This window comes from Oryctolagus cuniculus, chromosome 3, assembly GCF_964237555.1.
Source record: "Oryctolagus cuniculus chromosome 3, mOryCun1.1, whole genome shotgun sequence".
Taxonomy (NCBI): Eukaryota; Metazoa; Chordata; class Mammalia; order Lagomorpha; family Leporidae; genus Oryctolagus; species Oryctolagus cuniculus.
Genome location: NC_091434.1, coordinates 2,852,114 through 2,879,267, shown reverse-complemented (window position 1 = coordinate 2,879,267; position 27,154 = coordinate 2,852,114). Strand labels below are relative to the sequence as shown.

General features: G+C 59.0%; 1 protein-coding gene across 1 annotated transcript in view; it reads right to left on the bottom strand.

Annotated features, from left to right (window-relative positions):
- COL6A3 (collagen type VI alpha 3 chain) overlaps positions 1-27,154 on the bottom strand; it is an 88,174-nt gene that overhangs the window by 7,637 nt on the left and 53,383 nt on the right. The window contains exons 18-42 of the mRNA XM_051838217.2: positions 26,966-26,992; positions 26,816-26,860; positions 26,647-26,700; positions 25,618-25,680; positions 25,427-25,492; positions 24,959-25,012; positions 22,767-22,802; positions 22,120-22,182; positions 21,570-21,632; positions 20,377-20,439; positions 18,423-18,485; positions 17,109-17,159; positions 16,865-16,900; positions 16,381-16,443; positions 15,144-15,206; positions 14,323-14,355; positions 14,196-14,232; positions 14,072-14,083; positions 12,669-13,162; positions 11,296-11,392; positions 10,021-10,719; positions 8,651-8,753; positions 6,028-6,575; positions 4,940-5,200; positions 4,010-4,108 (exon numbers count right to left, since the gene is read on the bottom strand). Coding sequence (XP_051694177.2) covers positions 4,010-4,108; positions 4,940-5,200; positions 6,028-6,575; positions 8,651-8,753; positions 10,021-10,719; positions 11,296-11,392; positions 12,669-13,162; positions 14,072-14,083; positions 14,196-14,232; positions 14,323-14,355; positions 15,144-15,206; positions 16,381-16,443; positions 16,865-16,900; positions 17,109-17,159; positions 18,423-18,485; positions 20,377-20,439; positions 21,570-21,632; positions 22,120-22,182; positions 22,767-22,802; positions 24,959-25,012; positions 25,427-25,492; positions 25,618-25,680; positions 26,647-26,700; positions 26,816-26,860; positions 26,966-26,992 — 3,193 coding nt within the window. The remainder of the gene's footprint in view (positions 1-4,009; positions 4,109-4,939; positions 5,201-6,027; positions 6,576-8,650; positions 8,754-10,020; positions 10,720-11,295; positions 11,393-12,668; positions 13,163-14,071; positions 14,084-14,195; positions 14,233-14,322; positions 14,356-15,143; positions 15,207-16,380; positions 16,444-16,864; positions 16,901-17,108; positions 17,160-18,422; positions 18,486-20,376; positions 20,440-21,569; positions 21,633-22,119; positions 22,183-22,766; positions 22,803-24,958; positions 25,013-25,426; positions 25,493-25,617; positions 25,681-26,646; positions 26,701-26,815; positions 26,861-26,965; positions 26,993-27,154) is intronic.

The following is a 27,154-nucleotide window of genomic DNA, read 5'->3' as shown; positions in this document are numbered from 1 at the left end:
GTGCACACACACGCACACATGCACACACGCACACTATATATCCATGGAGGTTAGAGGCCTTCTCCAGGAAAGTGCTGTCCTGTCTCTGTGGGCGTCACAGAGGTCACTGACACAGCGCCCTGTTCTTAGGGAAAAGCACAATGTGCGTCCTCACACCACAGTGGGTGGGCGATGCAGACCCGGGGACCAGCAAGAACAGCGCACCTGAGGTCAACCCGTGTGGAGACCCCTCCGTCTGCGTCCTGCCGCTCTCGCCTTGGGAGAAACACAAGCCCCAATGGCTAAAGCTCTTCTCTTCATCGCACGGGCACAGGGACCCTGCGTGCCCCCGGCCTGGACGAAAACCTTCCCCGAGGCTGCCCCTCCGAGCCCAGCACCCGGCAGGGCCCTGCTAGAAGCCCCGCTGTTTGTATAAACAGAGCAGCGCTGTTTACACGTTCTCATCCCCTGCGGCCGCTCAGAGAACAGCAAGGCGGGAGCCTCCTGGCCTCTGGAGGAGGCTCTGCCTGGGTGGCAAGGCTCACATCTCCGCAGCACCGTGGGAGCCGAGGGCCAGCCTGCAGGTGGAAGCCACAGGCAGAGGGTGGCAGCTTTGAAGTTAGGGCTGAGTCCTCCTGACCCGCGCCTGGAGCCCGGAGCCTGGAGCCTGCAGCCTCTGCTGTGTTCCCTCTGGTTTCCCTTTGAGCTCGAGCACCAGGCTGGGGCAGCTGCAGGGTCGCACTGGCACGGGGGACAATGGCCCGACCATGAGTCCTTCATGTGGGCCTCACAAGGCCACGGACGAGCAGGAATCAAAGGGAGGGGAGCATTCCCTTCTCCCCGCCTCGCCCACCCCGAGCTCACAGAACTGCTTCCCGTTAGTGGGTGTGATTTCAGTTTTTGTAAAATCTTCTGTGTACCATCTCTAACAAGCTAACCCAGCACGCCATAGAGTCCCAGCTCCTTTCCTAGTGTCGGGATCAAGTAAAGAATGTTCTGGTTTGCTATGAGTCTTCCCCTCGGGAAGGCTGGAGAAGTTTGAAAACCGGGGGGCGTTTCCAACAGAGACCACCCCAGACTCGTCTCCGAGGGCAGACTATTTTAAAGATCGTCCAGGCCGGCGCCGCGGCTCACTAGGCTAATCCTCCGCCTTGTGGCGCCGGCACACCGGGTTCTAGTCCCGGTCGGGGCACCGGATTCTGTCCCGGTTGCCCCTCTTCCAGGCCAGCTCTCTGCTGTGGCCAGGGAGTGCAGTGGAGGATGGCCCAGGTGCTTGGGCCCTGCACCCCATGGGAGACCAGGAGAAGCACCTGGCTCCTGCCATCGGATCAGCGCGGTGCGCCGGCCGCAGCACGCCGGCTGCGGCAGCCATTGGAGGGTGAACCAACGGCAAAGGAAGACCTTTCTCTCTGTCTCTCTCTCTCACTGTCCACTCTGCCTGTCAAAAAAAAAAAAAAAAGATTGTCCAGCTCTGGAAGTGGGCCACCTCGGAGGTACCCATGTGAAGAGTAACTCCACGGCTCCCGAACTGGCCGGGCTGTAGAACTATAGGACTGCCGTGGCTGCAGAACTATAGGACTGCCGTGGCTGTAGAACTATAGGACTGCCGTGGCTGTAGAACTATAGGACTGCTGTGGCTGTAGAACTATAGGACTGCCGTGGCTGTAGAACTATAGGACTGCCATGGCTGTAGAACTACAGGACTGATGTGGCTATAGAACTATAGGACTGGCGTGGCTGCAGAACTATAGGACTGCTGTGGCTGTAGAACTATAGGACTGACGTGGCTGCAGAACTATAGGACTGCCGTGGCTGTAGAACTATAGGACTGCCGTGGCTGTAGAACTATAGGACTGCTGTGGCTGTAGAACTATAGGACTGCCGTGGCTGTAGAACTATAGGACTGCCATGGCTGTAGAACTACAGGACTGATGTGGCTATAGAACTATAGGACTGGCGTGGCTGCAGAACTATAGGACTGCCGTGGCTGCAGAACTATAGGACTGCCGTGGCTGTAGAACTATAGGACTGACGTGGCTGTAGAACTATAGGACTGACGTGGCTGTAGAACTACAGGACTGACGTGGCTGTAGAACTATAGGACTGACGTGGCTGTAGAACTATAGGACTGGCGTGGCTGCAGAACTATAGGACTGCCGTGGCTGTAGAACTATAGGACTGCCGTGGCTGTAGAACTATAGGACTGGCGTGGCTGCAGAACTATAGGACTGCCGTGGCTGTAGAACTATAGGACTGCCGTGGCTGTAGAACTATAGGACTGACGTGGCTGTAGAACTATAGGACTGCCGTGGCTGTAGAGCTATAGGACTGGCGTGGCTGTAGAACTATAGGACTGACGTGGCTGTAGAGCTATAGGACTGCCGTGGCTGTAGAGCTATAGGACTGGCGTGGCTGTAGAACTATAGGACTGCCGTGGCTGTAGAACTATAGGACTGACGTGGCTGTAGAACTATAGGACTGCTGTGGCTGTAGAACTATAGGACTGACGTGGCTGTAGAGCTATAGGACTGGCGTGGCTGTAGAACTATAGGACTGCCGTGGCTGTAGAACTATAGGACTGGCGTGGCTGTAGAACTATAGGACTGCCGTGGCTGTAGAACTATAGGACTGACGTGGCTGTAGAACTATAGGACTGCTGTGGCTGTAGAACTATAGGACTGACGTGGCTGTAGAGCTATAGGACTGGCGTGGCTGTAGAACTATAGGACTGCCGTGGCCATCTTCTCTGCGGTGGCTCCTGACACCACACCATTTTGGAATGTGACCTTCTAAAGGACACATAGACAGGTGGATGGTAAAGGACGGATAATACACAATGATAGATGATGATAGACACTGGCACATGATTGACGGTGAGGCAGGGAGGTAGACAGACATACGTAGGGATGAGGAGTCTTCAAAAAGTTGGTGGGAATGCATATTCTGGATTTCGAGTTTTGCACCTGCATGCACTCGTCTTGTAAATCCAGGTTCCCATAGACGTGCAAGGCCACCAGGGGCAGGAAGCACGCTCATGACCTAAGGGACTCAAGAGGCCTCCGCTCCTCCAACAGCCTCAAAGTGGGTCGGAACACGCAGAGACTCGTCTACACACGTCTAAACACAGGTGAGACAGACACTACAGGGAGGGTCAGATGGAGAAACAAACGTCACCTTTTAACACTCAGAGTGGAAGGAGCAAACAGGAATACGCGCGCCATGGCTCAAACACAATACGCGGTCGATTCTGACAATGCCTGGTAAACGCTTGTCATACGCCTAAAACTTCCCCAGCCACCATGGCTGCTTGTACGCCCAGCATGACAGACACGCAGCACAGCAGGCAACAAACGCCGTGTCTCATAACCAGTCGTAGAAGTGAGAACTGCAGTGGGCGGAACTTCCCTCCTCGTGACTGACAGCTGCACCAAAGTAAGAGATTGCAAAACCCCTTTGGCTTTGGGGTCTCTAAAGCCGCATCACCTTAACTTTCCCAGGAACCATGACTTCACGTATTAGTACCAACATCTTCTGCTAACCAGCCTGGTGCGAAGCAGATGGGCCTTTGCAATCATTGGCTTCTCACGGACAGACAAGCCACCACACAGTGTGGCGTGAGGAGTTACAGGCCCTCAGGGACCCAACACCCAGCACGGAACCAGCAGCCGTCAGCTCCCGAACCACGTCTAAGAAGTTGCTAACTTGACAGCAGATGAGCACATACCCTGGCTCAGACGCACGGGGCGTGTGCTTGGGGAACGAGGACCAGCCCCCGAATCAGCTCTGGCCCCTGTGTGAGGCCTTGGGGAAGCCGCTGAGTCTGGGCACAGACAAGGGGGGTCTCCACCCACACCTGGGAAACTGCCAAATGAAACGATGTTTGGCTGGACAGACTGGTCTGGAACTTCCCCCAGAGCCCGTGCGCGGCCCGAGAAGTAGAACCCAGGCTGATGCCCTGGCACAAGACTCTAACAAGTGGGGATGGAAGTCGTCTGGGTGCCGCGGACGGCCCTCGCTCCTGACAGCTCACCTGTCGCCGTGGGCGCCAGCGGCTCTGTGCTCACCATGAGGTTGATGGCCGCGCTGGAGGCTGAGCGTGGGGGCTGCAGAGCTGCAGGCTGAGGTCTCTCTGGAAAGGAAAGCACACGCGCTAGCAAGCAGCTGACCGTCCTAGCTCAGGGCGAGCCCCGGGAGCAGAGCTCTGAGCAGCACCCACACTCCCAGCTCACTAGGCCGTGTGGGGTCTCTGTTGACAAGCCTGGGGGCAATCGCTGGACACACCCTCTCATCTCCCAGTGTCTCAATCCTAGGCGGGCTGGCTCTTTGGACTCATATCTCTGTGGGCTTAACCTGGGGTGGCTCAAGCATGGGTCCTGGGCCTCCCCCCTTCACATCCACGGGGCAGTGGGGTCACGACGAATGGGGGGGCGCAGAAGAATCTCACAAGGAGCAAGTGAGGCAGGATGGGGGGGCATGCGGCTGGCCTCAGGGATGCCGAGGAGCCCTGGGGGACAGCAGAGGGCAGAGCCCGGGCACAGCAGGACCGAGGAAGGAGGAGGTGGGCTCCTCCCTGCTGATGCCCCGGGCGTCCCACACCCCGGGGATGAGTGCATCGTGGACTCCACCAGTGCTCCCCGGGGAACCAGCAACTGCTCAGTGCACACAGAAACAGGGACGGGGGTGGGTGGGCAGGGCAGAGCCCCCGCCAGGTGACAAGGCCGTCTCGCCCCAGCTACAGGCCTGACTGGGCCGCAGCTGGGCCAAGTGGGTCTGGTTTCCTGCACAAAGCAGCCAGGACCCCAAGAGCAGGACCACATTGCACAGGAAACCTGTTCTCCATCAGGCTTTATAAAGCCTGGAGGAACGGAGCTCGTGGGATGAGTTAGCTTTCAAGCTGGGTTGCCTGTTCGGCACAGATCCACGCGGACAGCGGCTGCCAAGTCGTCTTGGGTGCACTTACTGGTGCTGAAGGTTCCTTGGTAGGTGGCTCTGACCTGCGTCCTCAGGTAGCAGACCACCGACACGTGGTAGGTCTGCCCCGCCAGCAGCCCCCCGACGACGCGCTCCGTGGCCGTGAGGTTCTGTTTCAGGACCGGGGCCTGGTCTGGGGCCATGGTGACGGTGAGATGATAAAAGTAAGGCCCTGGGGGCTCAGGCCTCTCCCACTGCAGCCTGGCACTGCTCTCCGTGATCTCGGCCACCTGCAGCCGGGACGGCTTCACTGGAAGACACGGCACGGCAGGGCGTGGAGGGAAGAGTGAGAGGCGAGGGACTGGGACACACACGCACGCTCACACGCTCGCACGGGGGACGTCTGACATCCTGTGGTGGCAGACAGCTCCCGTGCACACCGCCCTCGGCACCCCCAGACGTGGAATGTGGGATTCATTCCGGAAACCTCTTTTTCCCTCAGCAAGCTGCGTGAGGGCCTGCTGTCCTCCTAGCGGGAATCTGCCGTAACGCAGAGGCTGATGGGAGCCAAAGCGCTGGGTCCAGAACAGGCCCCGCGCAGAAAACACAGGGCCCTTCACCAAGTTCACGGGGCCTGTGCGAGGCTTTCCAAGCCTTCGTATCCAAGCAGCTCCAGAAACCAGGCGTGGGAACGTGGCGTGGCTCCTGCAAGCCGGCAGCAGGCGTCTGCTGTCTTCCCCTCGCACCCCCAGACGGCGTCTGAACCCAGCTTCTCCTGAGGCCCGCGCCCCTTTAGCCTCAGACACCTGGCTTCTCACGCAAGATGGACTGTGCCCCGCTGAGGTCCCAGAGAGAATGGGGAGCTCCCAGCCCTCCCCAAGGCGAGACGGCGGGCACGGGGTGGGCAGCCGAGGCAGCAGACCCTTCAGCTGTGCTCCGTGTGGAACCCAGCAGCCTCCCAGGGGTCCTAAGAGAGACGACTTCCCGATACAGAACAGGGCAACATCTCCCGTGCTCTGGCCAGATACCCCGCCCAGATGGACAGGTCCCAGATCAACGACTCTCATTTCCACTGCTGCTTAAGCAGGCTTCTCGGGCCCCGCCTGGAACAAGCAGCCCTAATCAGGGATTTCTTACCCAGAGGCTTGGCAGCGGCTGGTTTGGCAGCTTGTGGCTTGGGGGCCTCGGGCTTGCTGGCCACTGGTCTTGCAGCAGCGGCAGGGGGCCTTCCGGCTGCTGGCTTTGCTGCTGCTGGCTTCACAGCCACTGCAGGTCTCACCGTGGCTGTCTTGGCAGCCACCGGGCTGGCAGCCACTGGTTTCACAGCCACGGAGTTAGCAGCCACAGGCTTTGCGGCCACCGAGTTGGCAGCCACGGGTTTTGTGGCCACGGGGTTGGCGGCCACGGGCTTTGCGGCTACTGGGTTGGCAGCCACGGGTTTTGTGGCCACAGGGTTGGCGGCCACGGGCTTTGCGGCCACAGGGTTGGCGGCCATAGGTTTTGTGGCCACAGGGTTGGTGGCCACGGGCTTTGCGGCCACGGGCTTTGCCGCCACAGGCTTCGCAGCGGCTGGCTTTGCAGCTGGTAGGTTGACAATGGTTACTGGTTTCGTTGTGGTGGTCACTGGTTTTGTTGTGGTCACTGGTTTAGATGTTGGACTTGAAGTAACATTATTTGGAACATTTCTGTTAAAACAGATTAAATATTACCTCTACTGATACTTTCATGGACTAACAAAGCATATCCCATAAAGCATGTGAAATCTGCTGTTTTAGCAAAACTATGCAGCAGGTTTATTTATTTATTTATTTTGGATTATGTATAATGCTTCAGATTAAATTCCTGGGGCTGGTACTGTGGCATAGTGGGCTAAGCCTCCACCTGCGGTGCTGGCATCCCATATGGATGCTGGTTCAAGTCCTGGCTGCTCCTTTTCTGATCCAGCTCTCTACTGTGGCCTGGGAAAGCAGCAGAAGATGGGCCAAGTCCTTGGGCCCCTGTACCCTCGTAGGAGACCTGGAAGAAGCGCCTGGCTCCTGGCTTCAGATCAGCTCAGCTCCGGCCATTGCAGCCATTTGGGGAGTGAACCAGCGGATGGAGACTTCTCTCTCTGCCTCTGCCTCTCTGCAACTCTGCCTTTCAAATCTTTCAAATAAATAAATAAATCTTTTAAAAAAGATTAAATTCCTATTTTTTAGGATGTGTGCCACTAAAAAGATACTGAACAGCTTATAAAAGTAGAATCATTAAAGACTGTACTATTATTATTGTACTATCGTTACCTATTGTACCATAAATACATCTGATAGCTTTAATTTCTAAAATAAAGGCAGAGAAAAGCTGAGAGAATGACAAATCATAATATTTAATGTTCTAATTTTATAAATTAATGAATTGAAGCATAAACACCAAAAATTAAAATCAGCAAACGGCTACTTTCACTCTAAGGAAAATATCCACTCAACAGCAAGCCATGTTGAGCTGGACAATTCCCAGGCTCCCAGACAACTGCAAAGTTACCAGAGAGCTCACTGTTGGGGGTGTGTACGGTTTGCTGGCCTTAATCTCTGTCCCTGTGTATGTGGGTCTGTTATCATTCTGGAGTTATTATAAACCCTAAAAAGAAAGCCATGCGCTGAGCAGACGCACACTCTGCCACTTCCTTGCTCTTGGTGAAAGTCCTCTATTCTCTAGCGGTATCTTGCTACGCGTCACATGCAGTCTATCTTCAAGCTGATGTCACAGAACTTGAACTGTTAAGTTACTCTGCTCATTCTATTTTCCCCAAGATAAGAGAGATGAGCCACTTGTAGGGAATGTTCCGCGGAAGTAATATGGAAACTAACAGCTGGGAACCCAGAACTCTGAGGCTACACCAAGCAGAACCAGCACCCCAGCACCCAGACGAAGGTCACAGCTGCCCGGGCAGAGAGGGTCAGCTTACTCTACTGAGATCTGGAGCCACTCCCCCAGAGGAGGCCAGGGGTCACGGAGAGACGGGTTTGCAGAAGGAAGAGGCGCTCTCTCTCCCCACCCTGGAGCTAAGCCAGGCATTCATTTCTCAAGGATCTATTTGAACCCTCTTATCCAGTACAAAGGTCAGAACCCCTGCCTCCCCCAAAGAGGGGCACCTGTAGCATTCTCCTGAGGGGCACAGACTGCTGACCCTGCAGGGCCCACTGGCTGCAGCCCTGCCCCCACCTGGGCCTGTGTCCACTGCCTTCCTCTCTGGCCCTAGAGTTGGGGCAGGGCACACAGCTCCGAGCTTCCTGGCACCAGCTCCCTGCAGCTGCGCAGAGATGAACAGGTGGCAGGACCTCCCATCAAGTCTGCCTGCCCACGCCTCACTCTCTGCTGGTAGAAGTAACAGTGTAGCAACTCTAGCTCGGATCTGAACAGGCGCTGGGCACTTCCCCTCTGTCACCACCCTGCGGGATCAGGTTCTGCTTACCCACAAGAGCCTGAGGGACCAGTGGAGCAGAGAAGACTCCCCGGGGAGGAGTCTAGCCAGAAACTGCTAACCCAGAGAACCACAAGTAAGTAAAGTGCTCTGGGTTGAAGCCACTGGGATCTCGGGTAATTTGCTATGCAGCGCAAGCCAGCTGGTGGGACAGACACTTTTGCAGAGTGTCCGCTCGGAACATTCCGGAGGCCACACACTCTGGATTTCAGGGGGCTCGTCCACGAAGCCTGGAGCAGCTGGAGGAACACGGCGTTCCTCCGCACTACGACTTTCGACACCCTCGCGAAAATCACTTACACTTGTCTGTGACCAAACTTCATGGAATTCTTTGCCGGTTGGTCCCCTTGGAACCAGTCACACTGTTTCTTGATGTCGGGGGGCAGGTAAAACGCATTGTCACCTAGGGGAGAACAGAGAGAAACCGTCTGAACTACTCGCGAGGCACCTGGAAGATAATCCCGTGTGAGTTAAATGGATCACATGGCATTTAACCTGTAAATATTTGAATTAAGTAATTCCTCCAGACAAGCTAAGCCCAGGGACTTTACACATCAGGCACGGCGGTACTTGATCCATAAAAACCTTAAGAAAATATGTCCTATTTGGCCAGACTCGGGTGATTAGGTTAGGGATAATATTTACTCAATGTGAGACAGAAGACGGGAATGAAAGGGCAACCAAGTGGAAAGAGTTTAACGAGTTCCAAGTTCTCCAACGTCAAATTATAATCCAATTACTTCTAGTATTTTTTTAATGCTTTGTTGAACGAGGCTTTCGGTTTCCACGCTCTGAAGGCAGAACAATGGCCCCTGGTAAAACTGGCTTTCTTGGCTTCACATCTTTTCCCTGCGTCTTTGCGGGGACAGACCTCCACAAACACAGCGATGTCACTGACCTTACGTTCCCCTTGAGTAAGGAACTTAGAGTGCGCACGTGTCTGTCTGTACCTGCGGCTTCCTCACTGGTTCAGTGCCTGCCTGTGGGACGTCGGCTGTGCACCCTGCACTCTCTGGGGAATGCGATGGTGATTGACAGACCATGGGGCATCAGGCCCTTGGGGACCACACACCTGTAAAGTGCAGCCGCAGCCGTGTCATAGACGTTGTGAACGTGTGTCTGGATTTACCGTGAGCAGACCACGCTCCCAGCGAGCAGGGGCAGTGGGAGAAGAGCTCCAAAGGTGGATTTTCTGCTACAGCAGGGGTGGAGAGTGTTCTGGGGAGGGGGAGCCCAGACAGCAACGACCCAGAGGTGTTCAAGCACAATGCAGTGGGTGGCTAAGCCCACATCAGTACAGCCCCTTCTAGAAGTTTCCCTCCAAGAGGAGACACTCCCCTTATAACACGCCAGCTTATCACACCATGCATGACAGACATGGAGCTGCCCACATGGTTGTAAACTCTTAGTGACGCAACAGTGCCTGCTCAAATCCCACAGAATCAATGCGTGAACAGCAGGGACTGCTGCCATGTGTCCCCCACGGACTCGGCTCCCAGAGGCGTTTCTGGCACGTGGCAGGTGTCGATAGGTATTTGTCAAATGAACAAACAATTCACATCAGCTGTCTTTCCCACGGCTGCCCCCCACCCCGCCCCGCTGTGTGGCCAGCCAAGGGTGCGGCCAGCACAAACCCAGGCCCAGGCTCCCGCTCGGGGTGCAGGACTTACTGCCGACGAAGGAGGGCAGCAGCCTCCCGAAACGCATCAGGGGTTCCTCGTTGAGCTCCGTGGACTTGTCCACCAGCTTGAAGAAGACGTCGCTGGGCTCGCTGGCGAAGCTGTACACCTCCTTGACGTTCACCTTCCTGCCGATGCCCAGGACCACGAAGAAGTAGCCCTTGCACTTAGCCTGCAGGATGGCCCTCTGGGCCTCCGCCAGCTGCTGCTTCTGCACCTCGCCCGTCAGCATCAGGACCACGACCTTCAGGTTGCGCGGGTTGGGGGCGCTTTCGAAGACGCTCTCTATGGTGTAGTCAATGGCGCTGCCCAGGGCCCGAGTCCCCGGCAGCTGCTTCATCCTCAGGCTGAGGAAGTCCACCAGCTTCTCCTTGGAGCCATAGTCCGTCAGGGAGACGTCCACCCTCACGGGGGGCACGCTGGTGTTGTCCAGGGACTCGTAGGGTGCGTGCTGCACTACGGCCACTCTGGCAAAGTGCTGGGAGGCCTTGGGGTCCGGGCTTATGTCCAGCTGTCTGACCAGGTACCCGATGTACTTCTTCATCTCGTTGAACTGGAACAGCGTGGTGGTGTCAGAGCTGTCCAGGATGAAAGCCACGTCAATGTCCACATCACTGCCCGCCGCCCGCCTGTCCCTGAAGGACGGCCTCCAGTTGCCGAATCCACAGGATGGGTCGATGTTGCAGATGTCTACAAAGAAGCAGAGTAGCCATCATTCTGTGACTCCCGCTGTGTGCGACCACACATCGCTCTGCCAGGAGTCCGGAAATCAAAGCTGTCACATAAAATGCAAACCCATTCGTGTCTGGCTGCCTCAAGTGTGGCCAGAATCCTGTTTTCATCACCAAAGATGTACTGGATTAAAGAAATCAATCAGCGAAAATCCTGCGGTATACCACAGTACTGGCACTTCAAAAAAGAAAAGTCAAAAGGAATTATCTTAGCTGTTTTCCACTCTTTGAAGACGCGTGATCTAGGAAGAGTCTAGACCCACGTTTTGATGCTAGAGACCAAGGTCAAAATGTGAGCAGAGCCCACGTTCTCCTGTGTCACTTGTGGAGAGAGCTATTCCCCTGCCCACCAGACACTGTGCTGTGGACGGTCCCCTCTGCGTACGGAACCCACGCCACGTGCACACAGCGGTAGACGTATGGGTTTGTGACTGTTGGTGTAACTCAAGCTCTTTCTAGTGATCACGATTTTTCACGCAGCCGTCCCTCTGCAGAGACCCGTGTGCCACGGCAGCGGGGCAGGGACGCGGCTTACCCAGGCAGACGTGGCAGGTGAGGACATTCTGCAGGAAGTCGGCCAGGTCCCTCCTGGGGGGCAGGACAAGGGCGTGCCCCACCGCCGTGTTGTTGATCTGGTTGAAACAAGAGCAAACAATTGGATGACACCTGCGTGATGAGAAACTACCGGAAAATAAAGCTAAGGAATCAATCAAGGGCGCATCCATATCTTCTCATCTGGAGTACAACAGGAAAACATAGGCTGAAGTCTAATAAGAGGAGCTACCCACTTCTTTACTTTATGCTGGATCTGAACTCATGTTTTTATTTGTTTATGAGGAAGACAGAGAGAGAGAGAACAGAGACCTCTCAATCCACTTGTCCACTCTCCAAATGCCTGCAGTGGCAAGTGCCCAGCAGGCTGGCCCTGGGAGCCGGGAACTCCGCCTGGGTCTCCCATGTGGGTGGCAGGCACCCAAGTCCTGGAGCCACACACTGCCTCCCAGGGTCTGCCTTAGCAGAGAGCTGCAGTCAGGAGCCAGAGCCGGGGATTGAACCCAAGTCCTCTGATATGGGACATGGACGCTGAACCAGCATTCAACCACTGGGCTGAATGCCCATCCACAAATCAAAATTACGCAGCCTCTTTGGGACTGCAAGGTGGAGACGTGGTACTCTCCTAACGGGGCTGTTGGGAGAATTCAACGAGACGATGTACAGAGAGCAGAGAACCAATGGGTTCCTGCAGCAAACAGTGAGGATGGACGCCTTGGCATTACTGTAGCAGTGGCAGCAGCCCGGAGCTGTGAGCTCCAGCCATCCCCCGCCCTCTCAGGTCTTGTGAGTGACAGAGCAAGTAAGAAAATCTGTGCTGACTCATGCGAAAAGTCCTGCCCACCACGGTGCCCGGCATACAATCGTCAGTCTTCATTTAACTCCTAACTGATTGGAGTGAATGACTGGTGAATGAGTCAATGCTCAATCAATAGCTCGTGGCGCTGGGTCACTGGACCCACACAAGAGAAGAGACATAAAGGGCACTTCACACACAGGCACTGCCGACGCCCCCCCCCGGGGGGGGGGGGCACGCTGGATTCCCAAGCCCGCAGCTCAGAGTGAGCACCCGGGCCCTCTCATGAGGAGCCAGACTGACCCCAACGTCCAGGCCCCCAGGAAGAAAGCAAACGAGCTGTGGCACCCCCAGCAGGGGCAGCGAGCATCAGCCACGGCCAAACAGAGCACGGAGCCTCAGGGTCACCGTGTGTCCTGGAGGGATGCATGACAGCCACGTGGATGCCCCCCAGGGCCAGAGCCATAAGAGAATCCCTGGAAGTTCTCGGTCTCACGGTCCCGGGGGGGACCGGGATGTGCCTGGGAGAGAGGCGGGGCCAGCAGCGCCCGAGCACTGACCTGCAGGGCGTTGATGAGCTGCCGGTCCTCCTGGCTCGTGAGGAACAAGGGGGTGATGCCCGCGTCCGAGAGCTGCAGCACGGCCTCCCTGAGCTGGGGGGACACGCGCGTGGGCCTGTTGCTGAAGAAGATGGCCACCTTCCTCATCAGGAAGCCGCTGCGCACGCGCTTGAACGTGTTTCTGGCCACGAACGACATGGCCGCATCCAGGCTCTGCTGCTTGCGCGTCAGAGACACCTGCAGGTTGTTGATCTTGTTCAGCAGGGCCGACTTCTTCCTGGAGTCGGCGAAGCGGATCTCCGTGGTCACCTCGTTGTTGTAGCTGAGCACGGCCACGCGGGCGCCGCGCGGGCAGTTGCTCTCCGCGATGGTCAGGTTGCCCACGACACTCAGGAGCACGTCTTTCATGCGGTTGAACGCATCTTGAGTGACACCTTCCGAGGTGTCTAAGGCAAAGGCCAGCTCCGTGGGGAAGACGGGGCATTCCAGGGGCCCTGGGAAAGCAGCGCAGGGGGAGGGGTTCCAGGCAAACGCTGCCTATGGGGGCGCGGGGGGGTCCAGGGGCCCTGGGAAAGCAGCGCGGGGGGGGGGGGGTCCAGGCAAACGCTGCCTATGGGGGCGCGGGGGGGGGTTCCAGGCAAACGCTGCCTATGGGGGCGCGGGGGGGTCCAGGGGCCCTGGGAAAGCAGCGCAGGGGGAGGGGTTCCAGGCAAACGCTGCCTATGGGGGCGCGGGGGGGTCCAGGGGCCCTGGGAAAGCAGCGCGGGGGGGGGGGTCCAGGCAAACGCTGCCTATGGGGGCGCGGGGGGGGGTTCCAGGCAAACGCTGCCTATGGGGGCGCGGGGGGGTCCAGGGGCCCTGGGAAAGCAGCGCAGGGGGAGGGGTTCCAGGCAAACGCTGCCTATGGGGGCGCGGGGGGGTCCAGGGGCCCTGGGAAAGCAGCGCGGGGGGGGGGTCCAGGCAAACGCTGCCTATGGGGGCGCGGGGGGGGGGTTCCAGGCAAACGCTGCCTATGGGGGCGCGGGGGGGTCCAGGGGCCCTGGGAAAGCAGCGCGGGGGGGGGGGGTCCAGGCAAACGCTGCCTATGGGGGCGCGGGGGGGGGTTCCAGGCAAACGCTGCCTATGGGGGCGCGGGGGGGTCCAGGGGCCCTGGGAAAGCAGCGCAGGGGGAGGGGTTCCAGGCAAACGCTGCCTATGGGGGCGCGGGGGGGTCCAGGGGCCCTGGGAAAGCAGCGCGGGGGGGGGTCCAGGCAAACGCTGCCTATGGGGGCGCGGGGGGGGGTTCCAGGCAAACGCTGCCTATGGGGGCGCGGGGGGGGGTTCCAGGCAAACGCTGCCTATGGGGGCGCGGGGGGGGCCCTCGCTTCCCTCGGAAGAAAGGCAGATCGTTGAGGTCAACTTACCATAGCAGCAGGCTGCGAGAGAGAGAGAGAGAGAGAGAGAGAGAGAGGAGGGTGAACACCGTGTCTGCAGCGTGAGAGCCTCAGACGCACAGACAGACGGGATGGCAGAAAACCATGTACTTACGACACTTATCCTTGATGGACTGGACCAGGGCGCATTGCTTTCGGTGGGGAGGGGGGGCGAGAAAGAGAGTGTGAGGAGAGCAGACAAAAGCCCGCAAGGCAACACCCCCCAACCCCCCGCAACTTACATCGATGGAGTCGCCCCTGTTGCCCTTGTGGCCCTGCGAAGAGGAAGGAGAGGCTGAGAGCGTGGCACCCCGCTCTGTGCACCCACAGAGCGCAGCCGGGGCCCACGGAGCACGGCCGGATGACCTTGACCACCTAGAGCCTCTCCCTCCAAAGTTTACTTTAGAACTTGAAGAGGCAAAACAAAGAAGACCCAGAGCCAATGCGTCCCCCCCCCCCCCCCCGGGAGGGAGCTTGGCTTTGCAAACAGCTCCACACCCTGAACACCATCCGCACACAGGAGCTGCCCGCCCTCCCCCCCCCACCCATCCACAGCCGCGCTCTCGAGGGAAGAGCTTCCTCCGGTGTGCCCTGACACGCCCTGCCCCACAGCAGGGACACTGGGACACCGCTGAGCCGTCCTTGTCCCCTCCAAGCCTAAAGTGCCCCAGCTGGATTCTTCCCTCCTGCAGCTCTCGGGACAGACCCCCAGCCGCCCTCAGCCCATCATCCCAATGCCTCGCCGCTGTCTTCTCGCAGCCCAGCGGACCAGCGTCCCAAAGGCCACTTTTCCCTCACTGGCTTAGTGACCCCAGTGACACTTCCCTTGCGGAGAAAGCCGCCATCAGAGCCTCCTGCCTCGGCCTTTCTCTCACCATCTGGCCACACCCGTTTTTCACTGCCCGTCCCAGGAGGGACTGTCCAGTTACCGTCCCCCTTCCTCTGGGACCCACACCAATTTTTACACAGGGGGACATTCAAACAGGGAAACAAAGACATTACCAATAAAGAGAGGAGCGGTACAGGGCCCCAGCAGCTGGAGAGGAGCGGGGTGGGTACTCACAGAGGGTCCTGGGTAGCCGGGGTCTCCCTTCTGCCCAACAGTCCCTGGAGGTCCCGAATTCCCCTAGAGGGGACAGAACAGGCACGGCTCGAGTGTGGCAGGAGACGGAACTGCCTCGGCTCCTGCAGCTGGGGGCGGTGGGGGGGCATCTGATCCGACGCCCCCCAGGACCACGAGAAATCTCTCACTTGAAAAGAGCTTAAGCACCTCCAAAATGGAGGAGTAGGGCGAAGGGATATTGACAAAGCTTACGTGAGGGCCATCGGCACAGCCGCGAGCATGTTCTGTGGCAGGTTAAGGCAAGACCAACGCTTGCCCCAGAGCCATCAGTAGACTTATCTGGGGATGTTGGGGAGAAACGGTACCCGACAAATGAGCTCACCACTCCGTGTAGACCATCCAGTGTTTAGGACTCCACCTGACCGCGCTCACTGATTGGGCCAGCTGCATACTCAGGGCTGTGCTTCAACTGTGTCTCTCACCACAGTTGAGCACAGTTTGCAAACTCAAGACCCACTACAATCTTAGGGGGGGTGACCAAACACCCCCTGGAGAGCCATCCAGAACCAGCAGCAGCTTCGAGACGTGCAGGAGTCTCCCTGGCCAGGGCCGAGGAGCCCAGGGCCCAGGCCGGCTTGTCTGCCAGCCAGGACTCAGCCCACGGGGCACCTGCGTCTCAGCTCTGTTGCAGAGGCAGGTGTGGGGCCCACTCTAAGGTGCCCACGTCCCCCACTGGAGCGCCTGGGTTCCGTTCCTGGCTCTGGAACGCTGACCCCGGCTTCCTGCTAATGCAGACCCTCGCAGGCAATGCGTGTTGGCGCCAGCAATGAGGTCCCTGCCACCCGTGTGCGAAAAAGGCATCCAGAGAGCCAATCAGAGGATGTGACACACTTTCTCCCTCCCCTCTCCGTGTGTGTGTGTGTGTGTGGGTGGGTGTGTGAAGCTTCTGCACATTGTCTATGTGGGCACGGCCAGTGAGGCTGCACAGGTGTTGGGCCTCACCCTCCTGTCTGGCGGCCTGGGGCTCCCTGGTGCTGTGCCGGGCATGTGAGTGTGAGGTGCCGAGGGAGGGGCTCTCAGTGTGACAGCCACCGTCCACACCCACATTCTGAGGGTTGGGATCCCCTATCATCCTGAGTGACCACTGGCCAGGTTGCAAGTAAGGAGGAGTCATTCCAATGCCTCGGTAGCCAACCACACCGCCTGCGCTGTCACCCCTGCCCACAGGCCAACTCACCCTCCGGCCTCTCACGCCTTTGGGTCCCGGTGCTCCGTCTGCCCCGGGCTCACCGGGGGTACCCTGGAAAGAGCCAAGAAGAACACGGTCACGCTGTGGAGCCAATGCTGGAGCCCCTGAAGCGTGGAATGCACTCTCCACGCCAGCCGAACAGTGGCCGGTGACCTGCTGTCCTGTCCATGGTGCAGCTGCGGCACCCAGCCGGCCGCGGGCGATTTACTCGGTGATGGTAACACCACGCAGCTTATCACATTTCACGGCTTACAAACAACCTGCAGAGTGGCACCTCGTGACCTGAATCTCACAAACACCGTGACCCCCCAACACGGGAGGGGCCCCCGAGTGGGGCCGAGTGTTCCGGAGCAGCCCGGTCACTCAGTGGCTGATCCAAGGCCAGAGCCAAACTCCCCACGTCTCAGTTCAAGGACAGACAGGCCCCCGGGAAGCAGTGGGGACGTCCACCACCAGGGGAATATTGATTTACCTTCGGTCCTGGGTACCCGGGAAATCCTCGTTCTCCCTACAAAAGACAAGCACAGGACTCACTATTGGGTCCCAAATTAAATCATCTAAAACAAACTGCTGCTGAAAGAAAGAAAGAAAGAGAGAGAGAGAGAGAGGGAATTTTTGATAGTCATCCAAAAAAATAATCACTCAAGCACAGTGAGAAAAGGCTTCTTTAGCAATGCCCCAGGACAGGCGGCGCGGGCGCCCTCGCGGGTACCTACTTTCTTGCCTCTGCGTCCCTCACTGCCAACTCCATCTCGCCCATCGTCGCCCTAGGAGTGGGGAAGAGACCACAACTGTAGGCTGCTGTGCAGGGCGTGCCATGGCCACCACGCACGCCACACCCGCCATGGCCACCACAGCCACCACGGCCACCACAGCCACCACGGCCACCACGCCCGCCATGGCCACCACGCCCCCCATGGCCACCACGGCCACCACAGCCACCACACCTGCCACAGCCACCACGCCCCCCATGGCCACCACAGCCACCACAGCCACCCTGCTGCTGCCCTGAGCAGGGGCCCTTGAGCCCCGGGCTGTTTCCAGACCGAGGTGCCGGAGCAGGAAAGCGTCCCGCTCCTGTGTCACCCTCCCGGGGTAACAGGACCCTGTCTGCAGGCACGGGTACACACACTCCTCCAGCCACGTGGGCTGGTGGACCCCAAGTACACCCGAGTGCTGACATCCCAAATAAGGACTGGAAACCATGAACTTCCACATGGCCATCAACATAGGGTCCGAGACACAGCCGGGGAACCTCAGCCTTCAATGGCCACCTGATGGCCACCGGGACCTCTGATGCTTCCCCGAAACAAGAACACGGAGCTCAATCTCCACCCCCCACGCCGGCCCCTCCTGCCTCTTGTGTGCCCCGCTCTCACTACCTGCCCCACCCCTCCCTTCCGACCAGCTCTGTCCCTGTCACTCTCCCACGTGCAGCATTCAGAACTGGACCCTGTGGATTATGTCAGAGGAACGGTAGGACACACGCATTACGAGCCCTAAAACATGCAGGGAAATCACCCGTGGTTGACAAGTCTCCAGGGGACAGGACAATGCCCCGTCCGACACAGACCCGCTTGTTCCACAGTTACTGGGGGAGCGATTGCAGTGGCTCTCCGTAAATCTTTTTGAACTTGAGCTGCTGAGGGGAGACTTGCTCTTCCTAGGATGCCGCCTTTGCTGTGCGGTCTGGGTGGGGGCTCAGCGACTCCGAGCCCCCTCTGACTTCAGGGCAAAGATGCACAGAGCACCTGCAGGACCCACTGTGCGGGGGCTCCGAGCTTCAGGCACCACCGCGTTCACTCAGCAGGGACGAAACGTCTGTACCCACTTCCCCACCCCCACCATCACGGAAAGAAAACTCATTTTGAAACTGATTGTCTGTTTGCAAGCCGCAGACCTGGAGTTTGCCATCAGAGCCCAAGGACGCAAGAGCCACACTCAACCATGTGCACCTGGAGCCGGCCCCCAGCTTCCTGCACTGCCCAGCAGGGTCAGCGACTCCCACCCGAGCGACTGGGACTGCTCACCGTCTCCCCGCGAGGGCCGCGGCTGCCGACGCCTCCCTTTGGTCCCGGCTCTCCAGGCTCACCCTAGACAGAGAACACGGCTGAGAGGCTGCGCCCAGCCCGAGTCCAGCCCCGTCCTGGGGGACTGCCGGGAGCGGGGGCAGGGTGGGGGGTACTGCTGCCAGCTGCTTACTTCACTTTTTAGGTTTTGATGAAATGAGTGTTAACTGCAGGAAGCAGGCAAATAAAAACAAATACTGCATATTCTCACTCAAATGCCGCTAAGAGACGTCTGAGCTCATAGTAGCCGAGAGTGGGAGAGTGGTGACTAGGGGCTGGGAATAGAGGGGACACAGGGCGCTTGGATAACACATGCTGAAATACAGTCGGACAGGAGGACCAGAGAACAGTTGGACAGGAGAGGCAGAGTACAGGACAGGAGGGGCGGAGTATAGAACAGGAGGGGCGGAGTACAGCCAGACAGGAGGGGTGGAGTAAGTACAGCTGGACAGGAGGGATGGAGTACAGCCAGACAGGAGGACCAGAGAACAGTTGGACAGGAGAGGCAGAGTACAGCTGGAGAGGGGGGTCAGAATACAGCCGGACAAGAGGGGCAGAGTAAGTGCAGCCGGACAGGAGGGATGGAGTACAATCAGACAGGAGGGGTGGAGTACAGCCAGACAGGAGGACCAGAGAACAGTTGGACAGGAGAGGCAGAGTACAGCTGGAGAGGGGGGTCAGAATACAGCCGGACAAGAGGGGCAGAGTAAGTGCAGCCGGACAGGAGGGATGGAGTACAATCAGACAGGAGGGGTGGAGTACAGGACAGGAGGGGCAGAGTACAGTCAGACAGGAGGACCAGAGAACAGTCAGACAGGAGGAAGAGTACAGCGGGACAAGAGGAAGAGCGTACAGTCGGAAAGGAGGGGGCGAGTACAGTCAGACAGGAGGCATAGGGTACAGCCGGACAGGAGGAATGGAGTACAGTGGGACAGGAGGAGCCACGTACAGTTGGACAGAAGGATAAAAGCACAGCCAGACAGGAGGAATGGAGTGCAGTCGGACAGGAGGAGCCGCATACAGCTGAACAGAAGGATAAAAGCACAGCGGGACGGAAGCGTCCGTCGTGACGTGCCCCAGCGCAGGGGGCAGCTATATTCACAGCAATTTATGACACGTCTCTCAAGATAACTAGAAGAGAGAAGCGCAGTTGTTCCCAACACACAGCAGTGCAATCGCCCTGGCCTGGTGACACGCTGTGCACGCCTGTGGGAATACCCCGGGACAGCCCACGAAGGCGCACAATGACGGCATTGAAACTAAGCGCCCAAGGCCACGTGCACGTGTGGACTCCTGGAAAAGCACTGGGACAGGCTGACGGGAAGAGGGAGAGAGAGCAGAGACAGGGTGGCAGAGAGCCGTGCCACGCTGACTTCAGCCACGAAACTCAGCAGACCACAGAGGGCTCGCGTGGACACAGGCCTTCACTGACGGTTACGATCAACCGGACTCTCTCAAGATGGACAGAAGCAAGTTCTCAGGGAGCCTTCGTATCAGCCTTGCTGCTGGCCCCAGTCGAAGGACTCTGGTCCCGTGGATGCTCCCAGCTAGCTGGCAGAGCCGGGGTGTACACACTGCCCGTGTCCGCAGCGTGGAACACGAGGGCCCAGCGCAGGCTCACGGTCGGCACCCACCGAGGCCAGGACAGACGGGGTGGCCCCCAGCTGATGACAACTTCTGGGTAGGAGGAGGCCAGCTCCAGGAGTGCAGAGGGCGGCCGTGACGATGGTGGGCAGAGGGCGGCCACGGAGCCCCTCCGCCCAGGGGAGACCAGAGTGGGAATGAGCAGTGGTGGGCCGCAGGGACGTGCAAACTCAGCCGGTGGATGGATGGATGGACAGACAGACAGCACAGGAGAGGGAGCGAGCAGGGCGGGGTCCCCGTCCCGGGAAATGTCTGCTTCCTCCCCACAAACCTTTCTCCCCAGGGGCCCGATCCTGCCGCGTTCTCCCGGAGACCCTGCAGCTCCCCCGCTTCCCTGGAACACAAGAAAGGATCATCAGGAAGTGTCCTGCTGGCCGCCCAGGAGGGCCTCCTGCCACATGGAGCTCGGAGCCCGCCCAGGGCAGGGGTCCTGTGCCGCCGCCGCCAAGCCCAGCTCTCAGGCGTGCGCACGCGGCACTGGGGCCGGCGACACACAAACGTGCCGGAGTCCTCGCCAGTGGGAACACGAGTGGTCCCTCGATGCCCGTGTCCCCGGACAAATGCGAGTCGCACTGAGAATGGGCACGGCCTGGAGTTCCTGGCTGGACACAAGCCCGGCCTCGCGTGGCTGTCTTTGCACTCCTGTTCCACGTCCCCACAGGGCACGGGAACGCCTATTGGCTGAACGAGTACATCGGCAAATAGCCCCTCCAGGAGGGTGCAGCTCACTCAGCCCAGAAACGTGCCCCCAACAGCTGGTGACTGATGTTTCTGGGCCCACTGGCCAGGCAGAAGCTTGCCGGACAGGCATCAGTCCTCCAGCCAGACAAGGACTTTGTAAGCGAGCGTTGGCCGAGCCCGCGCCTGCCTGCGCGGTGCGTCCACGCGGCTCAGGCCCAGTGTACCAGGCGCTGCCGTCTCCTGCAACAGACGACTGGGTGGCGGCCTCAGCGTCACCGCTCGCCCAAGAGAAGCCAGAACTGGGAGTGGTCCGGCACCTGCGCCTGGGTCAGCAACAGCAACACATTTCTGTCCAGCATCGTCCGGGCTGGGACGGGTGTGGCATCTGCCATCACAGCGCACGTAAGGCGCGGGCTCTGTGTTGCGGCTCACGTGGCCTCCCGTGATCGCCTGACCCGGAGCCCGGCTCTGGGGGCCGAGGGGGAAACGCCGTGCAGAACACTCACAGCTCCAGCCCAGGGCTTCAGACCCGAGGGGCCGCCCTCCCTTTGCCTGCTGCCCAGGGGCTTTGCACACTAGGAAGGCTTTGAACTATAGGAAGTGGGGTCTCTCACTTGCTGGGGTCAGGCAGGCAGTTGCTGCGAGGACAGAGGGTACACCCAGGGGCAGTGTTGTCAAAGAGCAGGGCTGAAGGGCCACTGGTCGGCCCTGGACCCCTCTGCCTGCCCGGGCAATGCAGCGCCACCTCGCTACATGCAGGGGGTCCCCGTGAGACACACTTACCCGAGGTCCCGGAATGCCTTGTTCACCAATCAGCCCTGGAGGCCCTGTGGGACCAGGCGGGCCCTGGGGAGGGAAGCGGCCACCGTCAGTGTCTACCAGGAGCGTCTGAGTGGCATCTGTTCTTAACAGCCCCCGGACCCACTCCCTGCTAGATCGACCTGCACCTGTGCAGCGGGACAGGCCACAGCCATGGCAAGGAACGAAATCCCCACACACGCTACAACACAGACGGCCCCGGGAACCCGGAAGGCTGCCCATGTCACTGGTCTGTCCACGGGCAATGTCCAGAACAGGCAAGTCCATAGACCCAGGAAGGAGAGGGGCGGTGGCAAGGGCTCGGGTGCGGGATGACGAGGACCAACTGTGCAATGGGTACAGGGCGTCCCTCGGGGCTGGGAAAAGCATCCCCAGGTGAGATGAGGGAGGGCTGCACTCCGAGAACACACCATGGGCCACTTTCAAACGACGAGTTTAACACCACCTAGTTTACCACCTGGCGAGTGTCCCCACAGAGCGTCCCTAGGCACGCGACCACGGAGCGGGCACTGACCTGTGCACCTCTGGTGCCCTGCTCTCCCGCGAAGCCCTGCTGGCCGGGACTACCCCTGTTGCCCTGGGAGACACAGAAGATGGGGAGGAGTCAGAGTGATTGACAGTGACGGCAGCTCCCATTCTACCTTCATTTCTAAACCAGGGGACACACAGCCCTCCCAGGATTCCAGACGATGCCGGGGCCACCCTCAGGGCGAGACGCTGGGTGCTCAGAGCAATCGTCTCTGGCGCTCTCTGTTTTCACTGTCAGGTCTCAGCTTTGTGACACGAGGATGGTTTGCACCTGTCTCGCAAAGGTGAGAGCACTGACACCCCACAGAGCTGTGGCCGGCTGATGGCCAGAGCAGGGGCAGGAGAGGCAGGGGTGCTGGCCAGGCCGCCCTATCCTCAGACACTTCCTCTGCCTCTCGCCCCCATGTCCCCGCTGGGGACCACTCCACAAGTCACTGTGGAAGTGGTGCATGGAGATGGTAGAAGAGACGGCAGCTGTGGCCAGAGCTGTGGGAGCTGCGCCAGCCCCGGGAGGCAGGGAGGATGCTTCAGTGCCCGCTGGACCGCACGTGGGCCCCGTGAGGGACCGTCTCCCAGGGGCACTTGCTGAGCCACGTACGGGGACTAAATAGAGGCACCGGCCTCACGGCTCACCTTAGCTCCTGCAGGTCCCCTCCGGCCAAGGCCACCCTGTGGAGGAAGAAGTCACAGGGGCAGTGAGGGGGGGCCCGGGGACTTCGGGCATGGAGCCGGAGGCTCCCTGGGACTTAGCCTGTGTGTTCACCCACGGCCGGCACCCCTGCTGCCACAGACCAGAGGCGCGCCTCGTGGTACCCAGCCACACGGCCTCTGTCAGGCACCCAAGTGGAAGTGCCAAGAATCCCCCCGGCTCTGCCAAGCAAAGTAACGGCTTCTGGCTGCACAGCCCAGCCAAGCGCAGATGAGGAATGTGACAGGCATGGCGGCCTGCTTCCCTGCCGTCATCCTCGCTGCAGTGGGCTGTCATGGAATGCATCAGTAGAGTGGGAGTCTTCCCGGCCACACCCAACACACGCGCAGCAGAGCCAAGTGTCCCGAGCGCACACACGTGAACTGAAACATTGGGAACTCATTCATCTCACAGCTTGGCAAGTCTTCCTGGATACGCCGTGGCGGGGGCCACGGCTCAGACCTGTGGGCTCACTGCCCGGGTGAGCCTGATTCCTGCCTCCTGGGTGTCCTCCGCGGTGGGCTTGCTGAATTCCTGAATTATGCATTCAGGGTTAAGGGTGCGTATTTCGGGGACCGCCCTGTGCCATATCTGCTTAATCCACCTAGGAACCTCTTTGTCCACGCCCAGGGCACCAGCCCGGGGATCTCTGGGTGACCATTCCATCCCCGTACCACAGATAATGGCACCATGGACAGTGTCGGGTGGGTGGGGGACCCTCTCCTCCTCCACGACAAAGCCTGAGGGAGGGGCAGGATGCCCCACGGCCAGGCAGAGGACTGAGTCCACGAGGGCCCCAGACCATAATGAAATCCAAACTCGGGCCTCTACCTCACGCATGGATAAAACGAACTCCACGTCCCACGGAATCCCCAGTCACTTCACGAAGCCAACGCTGGCTCGTTCTGCCCAGAGACCAGATTGTAATGGCTCATTCAGGTAGGCACCCACCAGCTTCCAGAACTTTCCCCGAGGACTGGCCATCCCCCACACAGGGACCGTCCTCTCCAGCTCCAGGGGCCTGCTCTGGGGGACCCTGGCAGCTCTCACATGGCTTCGTGCACGTCATCTAAATCACGCTGGCGTCAGCCTTTCTCCCCCAGGACTGACGTATTAGGCAAGCAAAGGGCTCTTCTGCTCATCCCTTCCTGAACTATCTCCAAAAAGCAGCTGCAAGACGCAATAGAGGAGCCTGTGCTGTGGCGTAGTGGGTAAACCCACTGCCTACAGTGCCGGCATCCCATATGGGCACTGGTTCAAGTCCTGGCTGCTCCACTTCCGATCTAGCTCCCTGCTGTGGCCTGGGAAAGCAGTGGAAGATGGCCCAAGTGCTTGGGCCCCTGCACCCACGTGGGAGACCTGGAAGAAGCTCCTGGCTCCTGGCTTTGGATTGGCCCAGCTTCAGCCACTGTGGCCATTTGAGGAGTGAACCAGTGGATAGAAGACCTTTCTTTCTCTCTCTCTCTCTTTCTGCCCCTGTAACTTCACCTTTAAAATAAATAAATACATCTTTTTTTAAAAAAAAATTACATTAGAAAAAAATTGAGTCTAGTTCCATTGTTTCCATAGCAGCAACACACACACAAATAATGAAAACAACAAACGTACACCCCCTTCCACCCTCCTGCCTCTTATTCTCCCACTCCCCCAGGATCAATATTTCTATTTGGATTGTTTAATATTTAGTGGGATTCAGAAGCACTGAAGGTATCACTCTTAACAGCATCTTTTGGATGTTTTTCTGTAGGGGACGGAAACAGGAGTAGGGAAAGAGAAGTGATAGAGCACAGAATAGTTTCAGGAAGGAAAAATTTCTGTATGCAGCAGGGCGTGGGTAACATCCAAATCTTTCCAGTCTGCCTCTCCTGCCCGGCTGCCTTCCACCAAGAGAGGGTGCCGGGCACGGGCCCTCCCCACGCACCAGCCCCCAGAACCACGACCCAGCCAAATTTCTGGTCACTACAAACCCCAGCCTGCACTGCTGTTACCACAACATGCAATAGACCAAGACAAGGAAGGGGTTTTAAGAGCCCTTAAATTCCCCAACTAAAGCATTGCAGGCTGACAATGCAAAGATCCTGGGGCGCTCGCCCGAAGAACCCCCTGCAGAGCCCCCCAGGGCCCGGAGGACACTCACATCCTTCCCAGTTTCTCCGGGACTTCCGGAAACGCCATCTCTCCCGGGGAGACCCTGGTGCAGGAGAGAAAAGCGGCATGAGCTTCTCATTGGCAATGGCCGTCACGTCCTGCACACTGCACGAGGCACTGGACACAGCGGCCCGGCTGCAGAGGGACGGCACTGGCAGGAGCACTGCGCCCGTGGTGCCGCCGCTGCCACCGCAAGCCACCAGGCAGCGAGCACGTTCCCAAAACACCTGAGGGAGGCAAACTCTGCTGAGACACAGCCCGCCATGTGAAGGCTGCTCGGGTCCCCAGGGGCTGCCCTTCTTTGCACACGGGGCCGGCTCTGCGGGACTCTCCCTAATCTCTCGTGGCCCTGCAGCTCCCAAGGCCACGTCCACGCCCCTGGCTGCGGATGAGCCCACGTCAGTGTCGTCCCTGTGACCCTCAGCCCAGAGAGGGGCTAGGAACACGGAGCACTTACCATGGGGCCAAGGTCACCTGTCTCTCCTTTGGGTCCTCTCTGCTGGCTGTCCCGTCCCGAGTCACCCTGGAAACACCAAGGATAGGGGGTGAGCCACACAGGGTGTAGTGCCTCTTAAAGCAACACCCACCCTAAAACCCTCCCTGCCCCCCACAGCCCTGGCCCAAGCCCCGGCACAGGCCCACGCTCACCGGGTCCCCGCGGATGCCGACGTCGCCCCGTTCTCCCTTGTCACCTTTCGGCCCTTTATCCCCCTAGGTGAAAAACACAAGCGGAAGCTAAAACTCCGGTGCTTCTGCATCTCCCAGTGAGTCCCACCGTGCGTATCTGAGACTCACGACAGGACAGCACACAGCACCAGCAGGCTAACTGGTGCATCATCTCTCGGGGTTGTCCCACTTCAGTGGCACGAGCGGCTGAAACCTACTTACCACGCCCAGAGCCGTCACACACACAACTGCACTGACTGCACTCCTCGTGCTGCTCGTCGGTTTTTCAATTTTCTGAAAATCGCTCTTCAATTTGTACACCTCACACAGAACAGCGTTCACCATCCACTCATTCACCAAGGCACAGGGGGCTCCGCTCCGCTCAGCCAATCCACGCGTGCGTGTGGAGCACCGCTCTGAGCCACCCACTGAGGGTTTATTTGTACTCAGCTCTCACCTTCACAACCTCTCTCCAATGTCCTGTGTCTGCCCAGGACATCACAGACACAGCACCAGGGGTGGTCAGGAGGGCTACTTGGAGGAGGTGGGCTTAAAACACACCAGTAGGGGCTGGCATTGTGGTGCAGGAGGTTAAGCCACCACCTGTGACACCAGCATCCCATATGAGCACCAGTTTGAGTCCCGGCTGCTCCACTTCCAATCCAGCCCCCTGCTAATGCACCTGGGAAAGCAGAGGAAGATGACCCAAGCGCTTGGGCTCCTGCACCTCGTGGGAGATCTGGATGGAGTTCCAGGCTGCCAGCTTCAGCCTCATCCAATCCTGGCCATTGCAGCCGTTTGGGGAGTGACCCAGCAGGTGGAAGATTTCCCCCCCTCCCTCCCATCCCTCTCCCTGTCTCCTCTCTGTAACTCCACCTTTCAAATAAACAAGTACATCCACACACACACACACACACACACACACACAGAGTGAAGGAAGCAGCCGTCCCCATGGAGACGTCAGCAGTTAGCACCCTCGCGGTCAGGGCGCCGCCCTGGACGTCCACTCACCCTTCTCCCGGGACTCCCTTTTTCTCCCGAGGTCCCGGGCAGCCCTTTGTCTCCCTGCCAAAGACAAGCAGCACAGGTCAGGCCCGGCACCGGCTCTGCGGCAGCCGAGCTGTCAGTCCCGGGGCTCTGTGGGGTCCCGGCAGCCAAGGGCAGAGGGGGAATCACTCACTTCTTCACCGTCCAGCCCGTCCAGCCCGATCTCGCCCAGCTCGCCCTGAGGGGAACAGCACAGACACGTGAGTCCACACAGCTGCCGTGGCAGATGGGAGAGCTGAGAGCTACGGGTCAGGCACCCCCAAAGAAACAAAAGCAGGCTTACCTTCTCCCCGGGGAATCCTCGGGAGCCCTGGAAGGCAAGGGGGCAGGGGGAGGTAGATTAGCCCCACTAGGTGGCTGGTCCCTGGGCAGGAGCATCCGCGGTGCTCCCATTCCCACCCTCGCGAGTGTTTCTGCGTTTGGAAATTCAGGAGCAGAGCCTGGCTCCTGTGGCTTCTTCCCCAGGCGTCCT